The sequence below is a fragment of the Photinus pyralis genome, unplaced genomic scaffold (assembly GCF_008802855.1).
Source record: "Photinus pyralis isolate 1611_PpyrPB1 unplaced genomic scaffold, Ppyr1.3 Ppyr1.4_LG4, whole genome shotgun sequence".
In the NCBI taxonomy this organism is placed as follows: domain Eukaryota; kingdom Metazoa; phylum Arthropoda; class Insecta; order Coleoptera; family Lampyridae; genus Photinus; species Photinus pyralis.
The window spans coordinates 4,616,773-4,642,375 of record NW_022170511.1 but is presented as its reverse complement, the minus strand read 5'-3'; the positions used below and the strand labels follow the sequence as shown (position 1 = coordinate 4,642,375).

At 36.0% G+C, this 25,603-nt stretch overlaps 1 protein-coding gene across 1 annotated transcript in view; it reads right to left on the bottom strand.

Moving 5' to 3' along the window:
• LOC116168680 (protein O-mannosyl-transferase TMTC3-like) overlaps positions 1-23,617 on the bottom strand; it is a 68,456-nt gene extending 44,839 nt beyond the window's left edge. The window contains exons 1-3 of the mRNA XM_031484625.1: positions 23,225-23,617; positions 22,936-23,168; positions 22,367-22,503 (exon numbers count right to left, since the gene is read on the bottom strand). Coding sequence (XP_031340485.1) covers positions 22,367-22,503; positions 22,936-23,121 — 323 coding nt within the window. The 5' untranslated portion in view covers positions 23,122-23,168; positions 23,225-23,617. The remainder of the gene's footprint in view (positions 1-22,366; positions 22,504-22,935; positions 23,169-23,224) is intronic.
• Between the last annotated feature and the right edge of the window lie 1,986 nt (positions 23,618-25,603).

Below are 25,603 nucleotides of genomic sequence, written 5' to 3'. Positions count from 1 at the left end.
TCAACTTAAAAAGGAATCTCGACGGGAACTGATAATTAAAAGTAATAATGTGTTCCTAACTCTCCTAACTGTTCAGTTATTAACCCAATATACCACATTAGTCAAGATCATTAATTTCATTTTAAGTACCGTGAACTAAACTAAATAAAGTAATACGATGCCATTTACCAATGCTCCAAAAGTTCAATTTGTCTATATTTGCTCGCGCTTTATAATTTCAGCGGGTCGGGTTTAAATTTGTGTATTTCAAAGGAAGGAATTCTACAGCGAGCACTTTTTGACAAAATGAAAGTGATTAAAGAATGTACTCACTATATGAATGTGGACAAGGCGAAAAATGCGATCCATTTAAATCTAATCGGTTTCCATGTTTTAACGGAAAATGAGACAGAGATGTAAACCCGCCATTCCCAAAGCTCGATCTTGGTGCGATTAATCGAAACATGCACGGTTTTATATTCGCATTACATACACTTAAATTGTAACTTAATTGCGGGCTCGCCACAGAGGGTAATAGTATAAGCGACATCAATGATAGAGGATTAAATTGCATTGTCCGTAGGTTCGATATACATGCTGTTAAAGGATGTTATACTCGCAGGTATTGCAAACAGCATTTTGAATTTTATACGATTACATTTAGAAACAAAGCTTAACCTTTTCTTGAAATGATGCAGATACCTCCCTATAGAACTGGGCTATTAAGGTTTGGAAAATTCTACGTCGGATAAATGAAATGAAAAGAAGGTACAATAAAACGGCGACCTCGCCTTTCTGCCATTGTATACAGGTATATGTAAAACTTACAGAAATCACACAGGGTAGAGATAAAAATACATGATAGGTAATCCCTCGTTACAAACTATAATATGTAGAAATTTGATCACGTCAATCGTATTCTATATTGTGATTAATTCTCTGTATCCGGGGTTACCGTCCACGTTTTCTAAAACCCTTCAAATATCACCTAACCGAATGCCACACCAGTGGCGTATTTTGGACAACATCGACGAATTGAATTTCTAGATATCTGCCTGACGCGCTGAAATGCCTTTTTATTATTTGTGACAAATCATGTTTATTGTCCTCGAATGATGATAATCAATAAAGCGACAACGGCGCGCTAACAAAATCCTTCAGGGTATAAATCCTGGATAGACAATGTATAGTTGATTGTGTCTATTAAAATTCGGATGAGAGAACTTTTTTGTTTTCCACTGGTTTTAAGACACTATAAGTATCGACGTTTCACGGCTGTCTAAGTATAACAAACATTTTTATCAGGACTAGAGAAGCAGAACAAATATACTCAGATACTACAGCCTAGAATCAACGGAAGCTTATCCACACAAAATATATTTCGTCCATTTCTCAGCCAAAACGCAAACATTCCAATTCGAGAAACAGCGCAACCAATTCTTTCAATTATCTTGATATCCAAACGTAACGATTTCTTTTTCCACGTGCGGATATGATTTACCTAGAAAGTAGACTGCATGCAGCGAGTGAAAAACTCTAATTGGTCCGCAATTTAATTGAGGCCGGGATGTCTATGTAAATGGAAATTTTATCGTAATGGAAGGGAAATTGACCTATTACGCTGTTGACTTTCCTCCAATCTATGCAATTACACAAAATATAATCAATTTCGAAAGTAGTGCTACAAATGAAAAATCATCATCCAATTAATTTCGTTATTTCTGGCGTACAGCGTTATGAAAGGGAATCCTCGATTACAGTTTCCCAAAAGTAACAATATCGGAACGTGATGAAACATGCTGCCATAATGGGACGTGAGCTATTTATTTGGAGATTGGATTATTTTTTATGCACTATAGGTATCTTACTTTCGCATTAAGTGGTGTCTGAGCAGATAAATGTGGTGGATATAAACAATAGATTAATTTCATGCAAATTTGCAATCGAAATTTGAAAGAAAGTTGCTCTAATAAAATGAATTATTGATACCTCATAGGCTTGGTTTCGGTGCTCAGGTATATCGCTAGCTCGCACTGTTCATGAAAGGATGGATGGATGGATTGATCATTTGTAGTAGCGGTAGTCGAAGCGAAAGTCATTACTAATTAAATACATGAAGTACCTCGTCTCCTCGTCTTGTGGTATGGGTCTTACGGGGTCTACACTCCGTCAAAAATAAGGTCTGTCATCGGGATCTCCGAAACCATAGAAGATACAACGGTATGGTCAAATTATAGAAAAAAGAGTGATTATTATCATGCAATAAAAATAAAAAAACACTTTCTCATTGCCACTTTGTGAGCTCTACAAGACACCTTGAGACATTTTCAATACAACTCTATTTATATGGCCGGTAAAAAAGTACATACTGTATGAGTATAGCATTTTTTATTACGAAATCAACGATGTACGGCACACAAAAAACAACCATTGGAAACTGTTAGCTTCAACAGGATGGTGCACCCGCGCACAACACATAATCATTCCTGAAAAATGAAAATTCTGAAATTTTTTAATGTACTCGGATTTATTGCAAAATTAACATTAGAAAAAGAAAATTAGTTTACAGAAGTTCGCTACACACACTCAGTGCCAGACACAAATTGATATTGCACGCATGTGTTTTGAAATTAATTAATTATTCATTTCTAATATATTACTAGGTAAAAAAATCACGTACACAATCATCGGGGGACGTTTAACCACACATTCCCCAAAAAATAGGCTGTACACGAATTATTTTTTCTGTTTGCCATTTTTTGGCATACAATGACTGGATTTAAAGTGGCGCACAGATCTACGGAACACTAATCAAAGCATGCGGTGCGGTCTGGCTCCGCAAGAGACGTCACTACAAGCAGCGAAAAAATTCTGTAATCGAGAAAACCCCTATTATATAGTATCCTTGGGTCTAAACACCAAAAATAATGACGCGACACCCTGTACATGAGACTACCTCATTTTACTAAGTAAATCTGGTGGATGATTTCGAATAAACAAAAAAATTGGTTTATTTCATTTGAATTTGTATTTTAGCGTTTCTTTTAGAATTGTTTATAATTGCGTAGCTTTCGTTTGAATTCTTGTATAAGTTTTATGGCTTCATAATTATTCAATTTAGATAACGTGCTAGAAGTAGACATATCCCATTTTGCGTTGTAAAAAAAGGCTTTATTTGGTCGTTTGAGTTACAGAGTTTTTTCGGGCGAAAGTTAATTAACGCACATGTTCTGGTGCTGATAACGAAGACGCAGGTGTTTCGAAACTGGCGTTTGGACGCGAAAACGCAGTTCGTCATTTTTATAACAATTTTGTGCAGAAACAAAATTACAGAAAAAAGTTTTGTCGAGTTGAAAAACCAAGCAGTTGCAGTACAGCGAAGCCATTTGACATCCGAACAGCCACTGAAAATTTGTCTCTTATTCGTCCATTTGGTTTTGTTTGTCATCAAGTTCAGTGTTATAAAGCAAAGTGCAGAAGGCTGTCACCGTTTGTGTGTGAGTTGAGTGCGCCTAGTACCGCAAATCTTATACGATCAGATTATTTTTATTATTAAGAAAAAAACTGTAAGTAATTCTAAGATTTTGTTAAATAAGTAATCATACTTATTCAATGGTTAAATGACCAAAGAGCGAACCTCTTTATCGATTTTTACGTTTCAAAATAATAAAGTTGGGATTACGTAATTGCATCTTTCTGTAGTTTTAGTTTCTTACTTCAAAACAAAAAGGATGGGTGATATCCACTTGTGAGGATAGAAAAGTTTTTTGAGTTCATTGAATGTTTTGGGAGTATTTTGGAATTTTCATTTTATAAATGTTTAATTAAAGTACTTGTGTATATTTTTGTAAAATAAATTAGTTCCGAAAGAAGAAGATCCGCTACAACCCACAACAAATTCTCTCAAGGGAGAACAGTAGGTAAGTAGTAAACCTCCCCCTATAGCTTATTTCGCTCCAAAAACAGACAAAAAATCGGAAATACTAACGTACCTCTTCAAGTAACTCCACTCTATCGGTTTCGCAAAGTTCAGTATTTGCATACCATTAATAAATACATTGCCTTCAAGGCGGAGGTAAACAAAATATCGTAAATTTACAGTTCGGGCGGGCGAGCCATTCAAATGAACCAGAATGTTTAAATAAAGTGTATAACTTTACATTTTATTTACCTGTTCCGCTAGGAACTTTTTAATTAAATTTGTGCGTTGGTCCTGCAAAAGGAAAAATGTCTAACTGTAACCTTCGTGCCTCCCTGGGGACAAAAGAATTCACGCAACCTGTTAGACACGAAAGAAAAGTACTTTAGGATTCGTGTTATAAAGCCGCAAAATTACATTTTTTTTAATTCCGTACCTTTAGCCATAAAGTCAAGATTTACATGTATTAAACGGTCGGATAGTTAACATATTTTATTATATAAACATGTAAAAGGCGAACTGGCGTACTTGTGACATGCAGTAGACTGAAACACGAAAAAAGGTAATGTAAAATTTGCGTATGAAATTGAAAATTTCGCTGTAATAGATTTAATTTAAAGGGGAAATTTTTGGATCAATACAAGAAAGCTCGGCAGCGTTCCAATTTCGACGATGCAGATTATTTAAGTGGATTTTTTCGTACAATGCAGATTCATGGATTGCATTAATCACGCCCCGCATGTCGGACTAAACGAATAAAACATACGTTGCAATACACATTGATTATAGCTTCCGGGCAGCCCAAAATTAGAGCTGCACGGGCAAAAAACAAACGGTCATAACTATTTATAGGTACCGTAAATAACAAATGCTTTTTGTGGATTTGCCATGACAGATAAATACGATGGAACATTTTACTTATAAAACATTCTAACTATTCGGAGTAGGTACCTGCTTATACAAGCACGGTCAATAACAGGGTGAAAAGTAATCCTCTCAAAACCTCGCTAAGATACTGCACTGTTAGAATATCTGTAAATACTAGTAGCAACATTTCAAAAAAAAAACTAAAACACCCTAAGATAGGGTTCACACTCAATGTACAAAAGTTGTTTTTAGTACAAGGTAGGTATGCATTTAAATTTCCAGAAATGCCGAAGTCTGTACAGCTAGAGAATTCGTAGTTACTTTCATTTACCTATTTTGTTACGAAAAGAGACAAAAAGGCAGCTGCTGGACTCTAATCTCAATCAAACGAAGAACGACAACTAATTACAAAAATACAATGTGTATACGACACGACGCGACGGTGATTCTCTCATTTATGTATGAATACAAAGTTCATTTCACAATTTGTGGATCTGCTAATTACGGATCCTTCGAAAAGGGTCAACATTATAATAAAATCGCTGTATGTAGAAGTATTTGACTCTATCACGGGGAATTCATCGCCGCAGTTGTACATTTAATTTTGAAAATTAATAGTTATTTATTATATAAGATGATAAAGGGATTATTAACCTTTGAGTGCATTAACTTTCTCTTCATCGTCGTGTATAATACAAGTTTTTGTCTTATAGCAGAATCCATATAAATCATTGTAAAACTTCTGATATTAATTCTAAATTAAATTGTAGACGTCAAAAATAGCAATCTTTGGTTCTGGCGTCGCGGTCGTTTCCATAGAAACAGTATTATTATATGTTCTGAACGTCTGCTCCGCATCCCAATTGAAATAAAAATGACAGGTGTCATTAGAATGCAGAATCATCTCTTTCACTTTATCTACCCTTGCGGTTAAAGTGATGCCAGTTTAATATAAAATGAACACATTTGAATATTGAGTTGTACTGTTCCTCTTCCGAACCACTCATTTTGCAATAATGCGTACAGACAAAGCTCTCATCCAGTATAAAGGCATAGGCAGAACCGGACGGTTTTATGACCTATGGCCAACCGGGATTAACATGCAGTGGGATCTACTTAGAAATTATCTGCAGTCATACAAAGATGTCTTGTACAATTTCAAAAAAACATCACTGATAAATGTTGCATTTCTGGGTGCATTTCTTGCAGAACAAACAGCGGATTAAAAAAAGTTGTTCCACAGATAACGATCTGTCAAAATGGGCGTGGTCATTGAAAATGCGTAGGTTTTTCGATGTTTTCGGAAAGGAATCTATAATTTGGACCTTTTTAGCGCATTTTCCAAATGTTGGAAGGCGCTATTATGGCCATTTTCTCCGTCAGCCCGTCCTTCCGGGGTCTTAACTACTCTTACATTTTTCAAGATATGTCGTTCGTTCTTTTTGCATTCGGTAGCTAATAGCTCTGACACCTCAACCAAGAAAAATCTTGCCGATTAATGTGCGCATGCGCGATCTGCGCAATATCAACTTTTTTATTTATGTAAATATTTCTTCGCAATTTTAACCACAGATGCTGCTAGTAAAGACAAGCTTTTCTGGAAATACTGATCAATTCATGGGAAATGCGTCGAAGTTACTCGCCTTGCATTTTTTCAACAAGTAGCCCAGATTTTTCTATGAGCTAGCAAACCGTAGTTAATTATCGCACGCAAACAGAACTTGACGTGGGATCTTAAAATTCTCCTAATTTCAAGGTTTTTAAATCATAGCCAAATTAACAGAAAAGGAAATATTCGTTCGTGGTAAATACTAAATTTTTTTAATTAGTATGCTAGAATTTCTTGTATGTAAACGGCTAGTCAATACAGGTATATAAATCACAAAAAAGTGAGGCAGAGAAGTAGAATTTCTCTGCCTGTTTTCCGCTTCTCTGCCCATAGCAATGAAACGATACTTCGCTGTTTGAATAGATCAGCGAAATGTCACATTTGACGTACGTAGAAAAAAAAATCTCTCTCTGACGCTGTCAATGGCAACGAGGACTTTTTTATACGCTGTTAATGCTAACCCACATGACGTCTACAATGTCAAACTTTTAAACCATGAAATGAGTGAGAAATGTCATGTTCTATTGCGTTGGAAGAATTAGTACTTAGATTGTACATTATCTAGTAGTAAAACTGTTGAACGCGGCCGAGGCCAACCAGTTTTGGAGTCCAGTGAATGTGCTTTTATTACGAGGTACACATACTATTTTTCCTTAAATCGCAATCAACATTATCATAAATTAACAAATTTTTATAAATGCATAACAATCTTTGGTTACCTTGCCTATGAAATCGTTTCTTTGACAACACTGTTTGACTTAGTTCGATGGCGTATGCTGGCAAAAAATTTCCAGGGAATTTCGTTACTTAGCAACAGGCTAAAGTACTCAATCTGCTCTGAATTTGCTTCAAGAAAGTAGGTATTCCCGAGTGATTTCGGAAAAAAGTACTTTGTCTGACGCTGCCAAGCCAATGACAATAAGTACTTTTTTATATTTTGCCAACGCCAGCGCACAGACATCTAAAATTTCACACTTTCATCTTAGAAATGAGTTCGGAAATGTCATGTTTTATTGACGTTTGAAGAAAAAATTAATGTTTCCCGAAATCGCCATAAAACCTTCATTTTTCACTTTATATTTGGAAATGTTAGTTTTTATGATAGTGGCAGTTTTCCTGACTACTTTTCATTTACCAGACTCCTGTCAAAACTGACACATTAATATTGACAAAAAGTTCTATACGAAAATTGAAATTAAAAAAAAAACAATTTCGGAAAAGATGTAATACAATACTGGTCCTTAGAATTACACTACTTGACTCGACAACTGGGGTACTCGTACTTCAATTTTTCCCCCTATCAATGAGAGTATCCTGATAACTTTTATGTAACGGTTTGCGTGGAACAGCCTGTATATTAATGTGTCCAACTACTGTCAGATTAAACAAATCAAGTGATCGTCTTTTTTTTAATTTAAATAAATATTTATTTATATAAATAATAATAAACATGCTAATCAAACGTTATTTCCAAATTTTAATAGAAAGAAGAGTAGAAGAGTGGTATGAAATAAAATGTTTTACATTATTTTGTATGTTTACTCAGTTTATGTTACTCGTTTCGAAAAATCCCTTGATTTACCATACTCATACGTAAATATTATGTTCGCCAGGAGATAATGCTGGTCACAGAACACCTGAGGCCGATCTACAAACGTTGGTTTCATATAAAAAACATACGATTGTAGACCGGAATCGAATCAGGCGTACTGTGATCGGCATTATCTCCTGGCGAGCATAATAACTATTTCTTCTTTTAGTATCCAGTGTCTAGTTTTGCTGCTAACTGAATTTCCCTATTAGAATTGCCAATGTCGACATTCATAGTGAAAGCGCCCCTGAATTTTGAGGATTGTGATTTTCTGTCTGTATATCCTCTTTTTTACCAATTACTTTAATAATTACGTTACAGTGATAAATGATTCTAACCTTACCTTACACTTGCTTAGCATTCAAAATATACACCCTGAACCCGCCCACTTGTAAACCCGTTTCCCTGGGGATCTCCATGAAGGCGTCAGTTAATTAAAGATCTATATAATTTAGTGAATCTTTCATGTGCGATACACGACGAACTAGTAATACTCTTACTGCTGGCAATTGCTGCAAAATATATTTAGCTGATAACGTTTTTATATTGGACGTGTTCAATTACCGTTTCTCTGTTTAATCCTAAACCTAATCTAAAACGCACGTCGTGTCGGGCCATTTGATACATAAAACATTCCGTGAATCTGAAAGGTGATTATTTTGTACAGTCCGTCCTATAATAGCGATATTATCTTACTAATACTAGTCGAAGTTAATAAAGGGCGAGGCAATCCCTTTCTCATGAGAATGGACCAACCGCTGCCCCATACATACCTGGCTGGGAGCTACTACAATCCATCCAACATTACAAATCTAAGGGCTCGTTAAGTGACTACACAGTAAAGTACATATAGGGGTTTATATATATACTGCCCAAATATTATGAACTAACAACTATATCTAGGGATGGGACGCTACCCCAAATATGTACACTGTTATGGCTTGTCGACTCGTATAATAGATTAATGGTGCAATGCAGGTGTAAAAATGACTTTTTCACCCTGAACAATGAAACAATAGAAAATAAGTAGTGTAGCTTCTAGTTACTAGTTGGGTAACTATGAGTACATAATTGCCATTGTATCAGGTCAAAATATTAACAAAACTTACAGAACCCACACTTGTGTTTTTAGATGTCGTCAAGACATTTTTTTATTTTTGAAAAATGAACTCAAATTGTTCATATCTAAATGGACTTGTTGCATTTTGAAAAGAAGCTCCTCATATGAAATATAGCCGATAAGCATGACAACGTATATCGAATTGACCAATTATCGATATCAATTCTTAATTTTTACAAATAAATCATTCCTAATAATTACTTACTTATTCAATAAAGTATTACCATACTTTCGAAAAGTTTATTTATTTTCGATAATTATTTTCCTTTGTGTTACTTTTAAGAACAGAAACATGTGTCCGTTGTAAAAACAGAAAATGATTTCGTTAATCAATTTCAGCACATTTTGAAGAAAAATGCGTAATTCCGTCCGTCGACCCAGCCGTCCGTCTGAGGATTGGAAATCTCACCAAGAACCACATTTAACGAAAATTGATACCGATGCTTTTAGTAGACCTGTGACCCGTATTTCATTATTTATTATTAGATTGCATTATTCCCCAAGGCAAAGCACAAATCAGCATATTCCGGTAACGCCGAGGGTAACGCTATTTATTTATTAGAAGCGTAAGCTAGTGGAATTTTTCGTATTTGACCTTTGTTTTATCCTTGTTACCTTTTTTTTTGTAAAGTAGGTTATACTATAACGGTTCACACGCTGTGTTTCAATTCCCAAAAATGGTGTTCCAATGAAATTTAGGTATGAGAATAGATGCAATCGGAATACCTATTTTGTAATACAACTTTACATTTGCGTGTCACTGTATCTACCTATATCAGATTTAGATAAGCCTCGAATATAATTACACTCGGTCAGTTATAGAAATATTTAATCCGCAGTAGGATATAATCGTAAAAATCTGATCTCGAAATCAATGACAGGAATGCCAAAAAGTTATTCCTATTTTATTATTTTATTGCAAAAATAGAGACAGAATGAACATAACCCAATAGTTTATTTGACGATCGGAAAGCTGAAATGCCCTCTCTTGCAAAGAAAGTGACTGCTTTGCAATAATTTGTACAATCCACCACCGTATAATACTATATCAAGTGGACTAAAATTAATTATATCCAATTTCGACTAAGAAATTAGTTGTGGTTGTAAAAGTTTACGTTTCATAAAACTGAGCTTCAGCACTAAGTTAGAAATACATTCGTAAGAAGTAATTTGATTAAGTTTGATTAATTTTCAAAGCGAATTACTCGCTAAAATTAAATTATACAAAAATCAATAGGGACAGAAAGTAATTCAGTACCGCTCCTCTTTTGTAATTACAAGCTAGTCATATAATTTAAGCCGCAATTGATGATCTTCAGGGGGTCGGTTGCTGGTAAAGACCAAATTTCATATTTCAGTCATTTTATAAATTTGCTGAATTTGGCAAATTGGAAGTTAGATAGCAACTGATTTTAAGAAAAAGGAGTAGGTATAATATCCTCGGTAATATCTATTAAAAAAAAACCATCGCGATTTCCGAGGCAATTTTCTTCCAAAAAATTTTTTGCATTAGGATGTTATTGTAACCGAAAAAAAAGACTCGCAGACTGTACAAATTTATAAACGTCTACACTCTGAACTAACACATAAATAATATACAAAGGATTAAATGTTTAAAGCTGTTAAAAGGATGTAATATGCTTGATATATTGGGGGAATTAATTTTATTTGAAACATAAATCTGTTACACATGGAGGACTACGAGAAAGTTATACGTCACGTTGTTACACAAGGATAACTTTCAAAATTCCCTTTTCCATTAAATTTTTAGGGTTGGCATCTCATATTACTTTAAAAATTGTTGAAGATCAATACACCTGAAATTCTAATTCAAAATTGCCATTTTCCGATCAAAACCAGGGAGTTGATCAATGCTACGAGTATCTACCTGATGTACAACATTGATTAGTACGTATACTTCTACATGAAACAACACGGGTGTAATGTTTTAATAAACCATTTACAAAGTACTTATTAGTAATCAAACTTTTCGTCCAATCAGATTGGACTTAAAGGTATTAAGGTTGTTATATTCATGACATACACGAGAATAAGAATATTGATTTTTCGATAAAAAATGAAGTTTGGTTAATGGACTCTTAAAACGCGGTGCTTAAAACTTTTCACTTTCTTAATTCCCCGACACAACAAGCGAGCCTCCACTTTAATTTGTTTAATGAATCGCTCGAAGAAACTAAATTTAATGAACAGCAGAAAATTGCGCTGTTTTAAGTTTTCATTAAACTTCATTTACAATCGAAGATGCGGTATTTACAGCGTTATGAAACTTTATTGTAGTTCTTACTCGAGTTCCTAATTCGGCTAAAGGACAATTTACGTCACAGTTACTCCTCTTTAATGATTTTGCTGTATAACGCCGAACAATTTAGTGTTATTGTAGCATATAACAACATTGATCGTCGCTAAATTGTAAGGATAAGAAATTTATTTTCCAAAAACATACTTCACTTTATTTCCATAAGAAATTAAGGCAGTTAATAAAACCGTACGTCCTACTAACAAATGCGCTCATTACGGAGGTCAAAAGCAATTATGGTGTGTCAAGTATACTTAGAGAGTGACAAATGCGTAACCTTTTTATTCCAAAACGATAACAAATAAGACCTGCCATGAAAAAAATTAATCTCCTGCAGACGCTTTCATCTACACTTTTTAGAATCAACGAAAAAATTAAAACCCACTCTTCAGTCGTTCGCATTTTTGAAATTAAAAGCTTCTCAAAAATTGTTGGACATAAGATTTAGATTATTCTGCTGTACGCAGCTGGGACATTAATTCCCCATCAGAGATAATTCCTACAGTGTATCATTGTAATAGATTATTATTGAAGGAAATTAAGGATTCTTTATTACGCAGGTACCGACGCCTCCAATGCGGCATGTAGGTAATGTTCACGTTAATAAATGAATAATTTATTTTCCCGTGAAATTATATCCACCTGTTGGCAACAAAGAAATAGGTCATTTAGACGTATTTGACCAATCATATAAAATAATCATATATAAATCAATATACAACACGCACAGCAAGATGTGAAAGGCTTACTCAAATTCACACGAAATTTACATTTTATGCAAAACATCTGAATGAGCACTTCATATTCCCGACGAAGTTTGAAAGTGCGCGTATAACCACAGGAAAAAAAAAGGTTTTCGGCGTTAAATTTTAAGTGACACCCTAGGTGACACCTATTGAGAAATTTCCTTGCTTTCCTTGCCTAGTGGACAGAGAGAGAACACCCCCTAACAAATTATTAACGCAACCAAAACCCAATTAACGAAAAAATGCATTAGTAATTGTTAAAGGAATCCAATAATGCCAAGGGGGAAAAACCCCTAGTTAATATATAACGTGATCTCATTACAATGCAGCGGTGAGTAGGTACAAATTAAACTTTGAGTCAACGCGGATACACTTTGAGTGGATTTTATTATGTGAGATATTCCCACGGGGACAAAGGATTGGTCAATAACGAAGTTTGCAATAGTAAGTAATTAGTGCTCCACATAAAAGTACTCTCATGGAGAATCGAAATCTGGTAATTAAACTTTTATAACTAGTTGAGGATTATTTTGCGGAAAACAGGAAGGCATCACAATGAATAAATTCTAAATGAGTGCTGTATTTTGGTCCGTGAAGCTACAAGGGTGTAAGCCCAAAGTTTGCAAAGGTGTTTCGCAAGACATTGTACTTCGTCCAATGTTATTTTTAGCCAATACAAATTAATTAATTCCCATTACTGCCTAATTACTTATTGTGAAACAGAACAATACAAATTGAAAATATACGGCCACGTACACAACTGTATCATTGTGATAATCACGGTCATTTAGTAAATAAACTTAAATTATTTTAGAGCCTTCTTTGAGCTACGTGGTATCTCAGTGAGTAATTTGAGCAGTCAATTTCCACGTTTCTCTGCCGAGTTTCATACAACCGAAATAAAAAAAAACTAGGTAACTATCTGCTTATTATTTTACAATAATAAACTTTGTAATTTCTTATACCCAACCAATCTTTTTCGAAGGTTCGTCTTCTTCCACTCGCCTAGGCGCCTAGGACAACAATGAGGTAGACCCTCGGGACCAAATCAGTTGCTGTTACAGGATAACGAGCGTACGTTATACAAAACCGGAAGATTTAAATAAGTTATTTATAATTATTGACTGCAATAGTTTTTACATGGTAAATGGTAACACACAGTAAATTTTTTTAAATGTATACATATGGGCAAGAATGGGTGGTAGGAAACATAGCCCATATGTATACAATTAAGGAAAACTCCCTGTATACTATGATTTAGAGAACCCCTCGAAGTACCCTGCATTTTACTTCGGAAATGGGAATTCCTAGTTCTTTATCTACAACGATATGCTGAAAATAATATGCGAGGGTAATTTTTTATTTAACCTCCGATTGTCCACAAGTAAGAGTCAAGTGCATATAAAAATGGTATTTTATTACCAACATATTGCACACATATAATATGCTTATTTCTCAACAAAATTACCTTGGCGATTGAGGCATTTGTCGTACCTATAAATCAAACTTCCTTGCAGAAGGGGCCCGCCGCCCAGATTAAATAAGTTTGGTGGCTCCTCTTTTGTTTGAAATCATTTTGTTCCTAGCCATTTCTTCAGTTTTGGAAAGAGGTAAAAGTCACTAGGGACAAAATCGGGTCTATATGGTGGATGATCAAAAATATCCCATTGAAACTGCTCAAGGAGTTGGGTTGCCAACAGCAGGATGCGGATGGGCGTTGTCTTGAATCAATATAATTCCCAAAGTCAGTAGTCTCATTTTGTTTTTAATCGCTTTCCTCCCTTATACAGTTTTGTCCATATATTCGACCCATTCTTCAATGAATTTCAGCTGCGCTTTGACTTTAGGAAACGACGCTACGCAGTTCAACCTTGGCGGGAGACTGAATTACACCGGGAATTTTAAATGCCTGTAGCAGATGGTTTAAGTATTGTATTGGTTCCTTCATCCATTGATTTTAGCGTTTCTTCGAGTACTTTTGTAATCTTAGAACGATATTTTATTTAATTGTATATCGGCCGCCTAGGAAACCGCTGGCATTTTGTGCGATGATTAGGAGAAAATGTTTAATTTAAACTTTTAAAGAATAAAAAAATGAACAACTTTTGTATCTGCCCTATTTTCACATAACCTCGAATTTTCCTAGAAAAGCCGAAAAAGTGTTTTTTTTGTTTTTATTCTTCTTTTTGCGAAAAAAAGTCGTAGGGGTTCGAAATTTGGAGGAAACATAGCTTGTTTTATGATAAAAAAGGAGATAATTTTTTGGGCCCGTAAAGTTGAACCGTTTCCCAGATCTCACGCGATTTCTGAAAAAAAAACCATCTCTTTTTCAAGGTGATGAAAAATCTATTTCTTTTCATCGCACACAGCTGCTCCAGATAGCAAAATTTTCGGCCATCGGGATGTCACCCGCGGAAAAATTCAGCTATTTTAATTATTTTTCTCCAATTTCTAATCATTTCACCTGAATGAAAAAACCGGTTTGAACCGGTAACTTAATTTTTTTGTCAAAGAATATTATATAGCCTGGACTGTTAAAAAAAATATTGGTCGGTCTCGTTAGCTAGCAGATCACTGAAATTAATAGTTTTGCCACAATTTACAAAACACCACTTTCCACCCCTTTCAACTACTCCGATTAATTTTCAATATTAAAATAATACAACCATTCGTGCCGAGGGGTTTTCCGCAGCCATCGAATTCTCACCTTGTTTTCCATATATGTACTCCACTGTGTGACTCACATACATATGCACAAGAATACCTATTTGCTCAATAAAGATGTGCACACTTACGATACTAGACACAAAGATAATCTCCGGCTAAGTAAAACCACGACATTCTTTTTTTAAGAAGTCGCCTGAGTATAAGAGCGCTTTATATTATAACTTGTTGCCTAGTGCCTTCAAAAACTTGACAAAACCACAATTTAAAAGAAAAGTTAAAGAGTTTTTGTCATTAGGAGTTTTTTATAATGAAAAAGAATATTTCAATAGATAGATGAAGTACCTCACCAATATGTGTTTAAATTATATATACATTTCTATGTTTGTTTGTTGACGTGTAAATTTGTTGTGTATACAATTGTTATTTAGAAATAAAAATGATATGATATGATATGATAATTGTAAATAAATAATTTACGTTACACTGGTGTCAAGTGTCGGTTTGTTTTTCAAGTGAACGGTTAGCAGAAGTTTATGCCAGTAGTGACCAGATAAATGGACCAACTGCTACAAATAATGCAATAAAGGAAAGACGGTCAACAGACCATGGAAGCTAAATTCGAAGCCGGTCAACAATCAATAAAAGCTAAAATTGAAGCTGGTCAATGAGCAATACGAGCTACAATAGAAGCAGATCATAAAGAAGTGAGAGGTATGATTAAAGACTAGGTACACAGGGCGTCAACCAAATCGGTATACTACGAACACGATTTATGTTACTGACTGAACAACGTGAAAAAAGTGATGTGTCATCTATGATAACACAAGATACTACTTGCCGATCAAAAACCTTCTTCCAAAGAAGCCCCCCTACCTTGTGAAAGTGTTGATACGACCAGAATTCGATGGAAAATCACCGTGGTCAAGTAAGTAGACAATGAAGACAGCTGAACACAAAAATCAGACGAAACTTTGCAAGAACTCGAAGCCAATATAGACCGATTGATAAGATTAGGGTATCCTACGGCTCCAGAAAGCTTTATTAGTGCAGGACCTTATAGCATTTCTGTGGGAAAGTTTGAGTATGGAGAATTTTAGGACGGCGACGTTTAGTAGGTAGGTATTTTGAGCTTGAGTGAACATCCGCCACCTGGTTCATTTTCTGGCTATGAGGTGGCGACCGCCCGATCACAGAACGGTTCCTAACTATGTTAACATTTGACCGATTTTATAACACTTGCACTTTTTATATTAATTACCATCCGCAAAGTCATACCGCCACCCTTTTATAGCAGTACAGGTAGTGCCGGGAAAGTTACCAGAAAGAAAACCAACGTTTTATCTCACCACACGACAGAAATAGCTCAAGATAGTACTATGACATGCAAGAACTCTTCCAGTATGATCTATCTGAAAACTGCTGACTGTATAATGAACAAGGGTTATCGGCAAAGCCTCAGAAAAGCATCTCATCGCAACACCAGCGACGACAAATTGTTCAGGAGTTTTGAGAAGACCTGTTTTATAGTGGACGTCATGAATTCCCTACGAAAATATGACAGATGAGAAGAAAACCTATGGTGGAGCAGTTTCTGCTTTGGGGGAATCACAAAGAACTGTGTAAGAATCGATTGTTTCTGACATTTGCCACACACTATCACGAAAAAAGCCTGAGTGCAAAGGCAGGGTAGGGGCACTATAGATATCTCAAGATCCTGCAAAGAATGTAGACATGGAAGATCTACCGCCTACAAGCAGAAGTGCTAAAGGTCATTTGTTGAGGTCATATTTTTACATATCTTCAGCAAGTATTGATGATGTGGTTGTTGGTTTACCAGGCCAAACATTTGCTGCTGATGATGACTTGAAAGTTGCTGTTAGTGACTATTTTGAAGAGCTACCCAAAGAATTCTTTCTTGAAGGTTTATTGCAGAAGCATTGGAACAGGTGTGAAGGTTCAAACGCCGAAACAAATTTTCCCCCATTTATAGGCAGATTATTCATATATAATAATATAAGAATAGTTTTTCGAGTGCAAATCACAGCGGCTATCTATGCGAAAGTTTGTTTGTACGCCGTAATTATTGGATATACTTCTGAAACCTCTATACTAAGTAAGTAATTAACGCATAAAGGCGAAAACGTTGCCATGAAGTGTAGGTATCTATACTTTATCCTAGAAGTAAAAGTGTTGCGTATCACATTGCCGTACTAGCATTAAAATGATTGTTTGGAAGCGGGTAATTTTGGTGATAAATCATTCCATCTAGAAGCAAAACACATTTATTAGAGCCTTACCCATCCTACGACAAAAGTGATATTATTGCCCACCATCCTAACTATACAAAAATAACTTTAAAGCGTTACACAATGGAAGCAACCATTTTTCCGGTTTTTTATAAAGTTCCAGTATTTGAGAGAAATAAAGTGTCTCGCGATTATGTCAACGGCGAATACCAACAGTTTTTGTTCTCTTTACCTTGACCGCGGCCAACAACCGCGCCACTCACACATCACGATCAAAATAGTGGCACACGCGAAAAACTTAACGATCGGTACTAATAATAATTCTCCGCACGAACCAATAAACAATTAATTTTAATTTGAAAATCTAATTAGATCTACGAACTAATCCCGGTCTGTTTTTGTAATTAATTTCGTAATTTTACAAATGAACTCCGTCCTTTGGAAAGAACGAGCTACCTATTCGTTTGGAAGGCAAAATTAATTTTATTCTAAGCCTCATTAAAAACAGATATTCAATTAACAGAAATTTAAAATTGATTAATATCAGGATGATAACGTGCGGGAATATTAACATTCGTTCGCCGAAAACTAATTTGTAGTATAGAAGTGCGGGTACCCCATCTTCATTCTTTGGATGTGGTTCTATAAATATGCTGTTGTTAAATAGTGTCCCTGGAGAGGTGTATTTACGCAATTAACTGTTCCACGCCATATCCCTACTCAAATGGAGAGTTATAAATCGGTACGCAGTTTGGCGGGTGTGAGAGGTAGGGCTAAAACTAAGTGTATGTCCCATGGAAGGAAGCATTAACTGATAGGTGGTATGTAGTTCACGGGGAGCGGAAGGTGAGGCGGAACCCAACGTATGTCCCTTTTTCAAATTGGTATGAGCTGAGGATGTCATGTCCAACGACGCATTTAACCCCAATCGCCAATCGGTGGGTTCGGAGACCCAGGAGAACTCAGGGTCAGCTCGGGCCGGAAGCTTCTCTGGCTAGTTACCTAAATTAATTGGTGATGATCACAGTTAAGCAGTCGCGATGTTTGTTTACATGACCCTCGACCGGGAAAGACGACCAGTCAGACTGAATGTTGCTAAGTGCTACGTCACCCCTTATGATCGTACGAGCTGATTACAGAAGGACGTTTCTAATGAGTTTACAGGAGATTTGTCGCATCTTAATAATGAGTTCTGGCCAACAGTTAGCCCCTACAATTATTTGCTTGTATGTCTCTCTTTTACGCCTCTCTAAATCGCCTATCCGATTGCGATGAAACTTCGAGAAATGACCAACGATTTGCTCGCGAAAGTTCTTATATCTATAAATAAATCGGGTGTGCGAGGTGAAGCGGCGCAGCCACCGAAACCGAGCGTATGTCTCATCCAAGAAAACCTTATCTGATAGGCGGTATGTAGTTCACAGGGTGTGTGAGGTGAGGCGGCTACCGAACGTATGTCCCATCCAAGAAAACGAGAATTCCCGAAGGCAGTACGAAGTTCGCCGGGTCTGTTAGTGCATAAATAACAAACTTTTAAAGCGGATATATAATAAAACGGCAAAGCCCCTCGGTTTGAGGGTTTGACCCTACTGGATCATTGAGGTTGACCCACTTTTAGGCCTGTTACATGTGGCATGTAGGGTCAACTGTGAAAAGTTTGAACCGAATCGGTCAAAGCGTTTGGCAGTTATCGTGTTCAGGAACAGACAGACAGACGGACACCATCGACTCTTCTACAAAGCTCGCAGTGCTTTTCTCTGCCGCTCAAAAATTTTTTTTGTATGATTACTTGTATGTCTCCTATGCCTGCCTAAACTGTTCATCCGACTGCGATGAAACTTTAAGGAATGGTTGGACGTATGCCAAATTACTGAGTTAAGATTTTACCTTGGATTTTACCCTGGATTTTATACCAATGTATATGCCTCGGTATATGCCATGGATGAAAATCTAGTCTTAACAAACGGCCGACGATATAGGCATCCTCACATGCTTTTATTGTCAGACCATCTCACTTGGAATTGCAGCCTTTTCAAATTGAATTGCGCACTTAAATTCAATGGAATACCGAATTTTTATTGGAATCGCAAACTAAGATGGCTTTGAAAATGAACTAAAATTCTTTTGTGAAACTCAATACCTTACATGTGGAAAGAGCCCGTAGCTGTGCAAATTTAAAATCTTTGAGGATTTGAGGACTTTCAAATCCATATGTTTTCATAATGACTAGAGTTAAATTATAAACCAAAGTTGCAGTTTGGGATTATCACAGTTGGACAGAGCTTAAATATGTTTGTTCCAATAATCATATCAGGAAGAAGAAAGGATATCCACCGCTTGTCGTTCACGTAAAAAATTTACCACTTTTTGTAGCCAAAAAAGTTTTTGGGACTAAAATGAAATCTGTTATCTACATATGTTCGGACTTCGTATGATATACTATACAGTCATATTTCATTAGCAATTGAGTGGTACATACCCTTTTCCTCCCTTTCTCTTTATTTACTCATCATAATAATAAGAAATGGGTTATAGGCTCCTTCTAGTTTTTACTGTTTTTAGCTTGTTTGCTTCTAACGAATACAACCACCCTTTGTTTTCTAACATCAGAATTGGTATCAGAATTTTCCCGATGATCAGGAACAGTCTATCGAAGTTTTTGTAGCTTATAAACGAGATAATTTTAAATAACACCTTTCCAACGAGCTGAAAGACCGCCATTGTCACTCCTATTTCGAAGAAAAATCGAGAGAAAAATAATCCAACCACCTTTAGTGATCTACGACCAATAAGCATTCTACCGGCTTTCTCAAAGAAACTCAATGGTCAAATTAAGGATCTTACGATTAATAATATATTGCCCCCTAATATACTCCGTCTGGGTTTAGAGATGGTCATAGCTGCACCACTGATGAAATACTCTCTGTTACTGATGCAGGAAAACATCTCGTGCTAGAGGTTTTACTACTTTTAACACTATTTCACATCCCTTGTAATACTAGACTATATCGGGTTTGATGTATGTACCTAGGCTCAGTAGATCTTATTGGGAGTTATTTGGCATGTGGATTACAGCTTGTACTAGCGGTATAACGGCAGGGGGGGGGGATTAATTGTAAAATTTTTGAAAAAAACTAAATATAGCCTAGAGATTTTTTTGGTTTCGTTATATTTAGTTGTTATTGTTTACACCTTTTTTTGTAAGGTTTATCCTCGGGTTTCATCCAGACAGCAATTTAGGTGTCGGCAACCTGGGGCAAAAGAAATTCGACCAAAGTAGGTGGAAATTACGTAATGTTTATGTTGAATCGATGAAGGTGAATATGTTCCCTATTATAGGTACTGGTGATATATATTGGTGAAATAAACCCTTATTAGGATGCAATAAACTATGATTGTGGACCTCGTTGTGGACTGTGGTAAATGGTCATCTAATAGGTGAAGTACCTACGTCAAGAATACCAATTAAGAGAGTGGAATATATACCTACCTAACTTTTATCACCTAATAGGAGCAGTAGGTAGGAGGGCATTATTTGTGCCAATTTGTAGCCTAACTAAAGGGACAAGGAAAGTCGACAAAATGACTAAATAGGAATAGAAGAAAATTTCATAGACACGTAATAAGAGAATACAGTAACTTAATAACATTTCGACCAACAGGTTGAAATGACTTGAATACCATTAAGTTTTTTCGACCTATTGGTCGAAACGATACATCGCCTATTTGGTAGCATTTCACCAAAATAAGTAAATAGTTTCGAATATTAATGCTTGTGGTCATCTCTCACTTGTGCTGTTTCTGTGCGGTTGTGTCGCTTATTTTTTCGACACCATAAAATTCAATGAAAAATAGACTAAAATAGTGGCGTGAAAATGCCTGTTTGTTTCACTAGTAATTAGTATGTGTTAGTACTCGTGTTAGTATACCGGGTGATCGAAAAGTAGTGCGGACAATTTGAATTTTCCGTAAAACTAAACATTTATAACGTTGGTAACATACCAAATGTCATTTATGTAAAAGCAGTGGTGGATGAATTTAATCACTAATGCATAAATAAACTACCTTCTAAACATGTTTGCCAATTCCTTAAGTAAAAAATATTAAAAGCTTATAAAGCGCCCAATTTAAACTGTCTGCAGTTCTTTTTGATCACCCGATATATATTTTAAAGACCTATGCGTTTACTTTGATTCCAAATTTACATTTTCGCATCATATTGCTACAGTAACGCGTTCAGCAATGTCTACTCTAGGCTCTATAGGCTCGCGCCGTTACATATTTGAAGTCGAATCGACCTTAATTGCTAATGGGGATGATTCTCTGTATGAAACAAAACAAATAAATCGGCAAGCATTATTATGAATATTACAGTATAAAAGTACACAATACAATAAACCAAGTCTTCCATATTGCACTCAAAATTCACAACAGGACTAACGACTACCTTCACTTACGAAGTGGGAAACTTTAAACACTTTTCAAAATTTAGCGAACATCGCAAAAGTAAACCTATTAAACTTTCAAGATGGGTACGAAAGAAAATTGTCACTATATACTGCTTACACATCAGATCGTAAATGTGTACCAATACGAATGGAAGCATTCCACTAAATAATTGGTATTCGTCTCAGATGTAAAAATCTCGAAAGCAAATGCGAAATGGAACTACAAAGGCAGGTTTTTCACGCAATAACTCGTCTTTAATGTGTGTGAAAGCTTTTTTTAAGTTATTTGCGAAAACACAGGCACTGACATTAAAGTGGTACCTGACAAGGAAATGATAACTTGCAGCACAGCAATTTAAACTAACTGCATTCCACTAATATCAGTATTCCCGCTTATGCTTCGCAATTATATCTTTTTTGGACTGTAACACACTGATTGGGTTAGATACGTATGATTCCCAACGCGCGCTTCGACACAAGCCAAGGGAGTAGAGACTGCGATTTCAATGTCCAATTCGGTCTTCGTTTGATAATGAATTTCCCAAATTCATCCATTGGTTACGAAACAAGACGAGATAATTTGATAGTTTCGTAAGTAATTTACGGAAGTATAATGTCTGGCTATGGCAGAATGTGATATGAAAGATTCGTAGCTTCACGTCGTAAGTTCGTTTTCCATCATATTTTAGAAAAACAACAGTTAATTTAAAAAGATTCCTACAAGTTTACAAATTCATCTGCTTTGTGGCTCTCACTTAAAATCCTTTAACCAAAGAGCGAGCTGTGAATTCAATTTCCATAAAGCTCACATCCTCTGTATGTAACTATGGAATGGGGAACTAACTAATTTTACTCACCTAAAATACATCAAGCACACAACCGAATGCAGCAGCATGTTGACAAGATGATATCCCATGGGCTCGAGTTGTTGAAACATATAATTCCATCGAAACGTTAAGACTGTCAGGGGTCGATAGGACTTGTGACTTTGCTCCTGGTAATACAAAAGTTTGCGGAATAAGTGTTAATTGCATTTACTAGGCTCATTGCAAAATTGATTTAGGCATCCGACATTCGAACGTCAACCGCGATTAAATGCTTGTTATACTTAAATTACATGGTACGGTGAACTTTTCGATTTGAAATCCCACCCGTCTTGATTAACATGTGAAATTGCATGCAATTACGTTGGAGTAATTAAAGTTAGGCCGTTAAGTGTGTCCCTATTCCAAAATTACCATTAATCTATAGTCATATTAAACTTTTAAGTAGATTGTATTCCATGACAAAGACCGCGTGAATAATGATGAGGGGGTGGAGATTGCGTTTGATCCTTGATTTTTAATTTGGCCTGATCTAAGTTGAATGTCCATGGTGGTGCCGTGAGTGAAGCTTTCATGCTATTATTCGGGAGGGGGGTTCTTACCTTGTGCATTGGGGTTCCCCAAAAGTCGTTAAAGAGAATATTTATTAACGGCGTGTGCGGTCTTAAATCTCTATTATCCTTAATTGCACTGATGTCGTCAAAGACAAATCCGCAGTAACAGCTGTTGTGGTACACTACGATGGACGTGAAAACCACAACAGCCCCAAGTGCATGTTTAAGAGCCATTTTATAGTGTTAAAGAGCTAAATTAAGTTTTTTGCACCATGTTGTATCTATAAAACGAGCATCTTGTAACTGAATTGCCGACACTCCCATTTAAATGAAAAACCTCATTTCGGAGATTTAATTATATTTTCACACGTTACACGTAGAGCATCGAAAGTGTTAATAACACTAGTGCCCTTAAAAAAACAAAGCAAATAAATTGATGTATTAACCGGGCTTGCCCTCCTTTCTGAGGCCTGCAGGGCGAGCAGAGCGCGAACATGGGCAAGGAGAAAATAAACAGGTCGGTTTAGACTTTCGTCGTATTTAGTTCTAGTCACCGTAACGTAACTTATAAATGAACCGTAACGAATCCGTACAGATCAGTGTTACTTTTCGTATAACAGAGCACACATGTTGAAAGTACTTGTAGATGTGCACAACTTCGCATTATCTCGAGGACTGATCTCTAAAACGTGAAATTCTCGTTTACCGTTTGCTGCCATACTGCGTCGGTGTATCACGTGACCCGTAGTTTTGTTCTTCTGCTGGCCGAACGCTTCGGCGCAGGTCTATCACCCCCACGTTCATCCCCAGAAATATAACACTAATATTTCTACTCCCGATTCCACTCAGCGTGGGTATCAAATAAAACTTGCACTGTATGAGATGATCTTTCCTATGTATTTGCATCGATTTTAATAAATTTTTTTCATTAATTTACGTACAAATTAAATGATTCATTTGCAGGCCTGGTCGCATTTGTATAGAAACCGAGTTAATGTGCTTTACATTGTTTCATAACGGGACTTAGTTGAGAACATCCGCTCCCTGAGGGTGTCGTAAGGTTTACCATGCATGATCAAGATATAAATTTCGGTTAGTAATTATATCGTAGCTATAAATAATAGAGCTTGTTATAGTTATCCACAAGAAGCGCAAGTGTTACCTCCCTTATAATTACGCGTCTATTTATCTTGGATAACTTACTAAACTCCCTCGGCTTCCACTACAGAGACAATCAACGGGTTCAAGAGTGGCACATCTAAAACTCCAAGTTTCGCCAAGTAGTGTAACTGTCTTATCAATCCTTCCATAACATAACGCCAAGAGCAAGTCCTTACACAGTTTTATCGTACCTACATCGCATTACAGAGCTCGAATTGTTAGTTAAAACGCTTCAGCATACAACACATTATTTGAGGCAGATTTACCCGTAGAAAATAATTTAACTTTATGACGTGCATAGAGATTATTTTTTCATTACTGATGATGCCGCGATGGCGAGATCAAAATAAAATAACAGAGATATATTGCAGGTAGCTACAATTGTGATTCGAGTTAAAAAGCCCATCACAGCGTTCAGCAATAGGGTGAAATCCCTCCGGTGACCACATTGACTACCCTTACTGAATAAACGAACGGTAAATCTTCTTTTTGATGTATGAGCTTAATATATAAATACTGGCACTCGTGCCTCCTATTGATTTCCCTCGCATTGCGTTACTTTGCTAATTTCATTACGATACTAATGAAAATATTAATGCAGGGCTTTTAAAAAATTACGAAAGCAGTTATTGACTTACTGCACAAATTTGATTGAAATATATGTTCGGGCAAATTTTTGTTACATTTCGCCTGGTATCGACTATCTTCAGAAATAATGTTTAAGACTGAAAATGAAATTAATGGCACTATACCTAGTACCTACGATTGATACATTTCTCCTTTTACCGAAGGCCCATTAGTAGTTCACATTATCTTGTTTTTGGTTTACTATATTCTCAGTATGGGAATCTTGTCCCGTGCAAAACACGCTTAGGTGCTCATGTTTGCCTTTCGGGGGTGGTTCATATGTCTTTGAACATATTGAAACGTCCAGCAACATTGTGAATAAGGGATTAATTTGATCTGAGCAACAAAGCCATAGTCTTCTGCTTCTATGGTTAAAATCGCATTTCCCGGGCTAGATTAAGCACTAGTTATTACTGCTATAAGAAAAATGATACTTAAGGGATATATTATTAGCACTCGGATAAATAAATCGTTTTCAAAATTTAATATTTGTATCTACTCCAATTACAGGTGAGCCTACTTTCTTATACTTGATATGTAAAAAAGTGGTTGACCAGATTGTTGCTGTGAACCAGCGAGGAATATCGGCAAATTGTCAATTTTAGTAAGTACCTAATTAGGATCTACAAAAGACACTTGTACTTTCGAGTCCTTTCTCTTCCTTATCATTTAGTGTGATAGTTAATGAATTCAAAGGGATTAATATAAAAAGAAGGAAGATTTAAATAGGTTACTTTTATCGTCCTCAATTTTATTCAAGATACAATGACATTGAATCATCAGTTACTACCGGATTTTCGTGTCTTCGATTGAACCCCTTACCCCGTTGTTTTTTATGTAAAGCGTTGGATCATTTAGCAAGCTAATGCTCCTGAAATGATGGTATCGACCCTGTGAAATAAACCAGACACTGTAGATACTCCGCAAA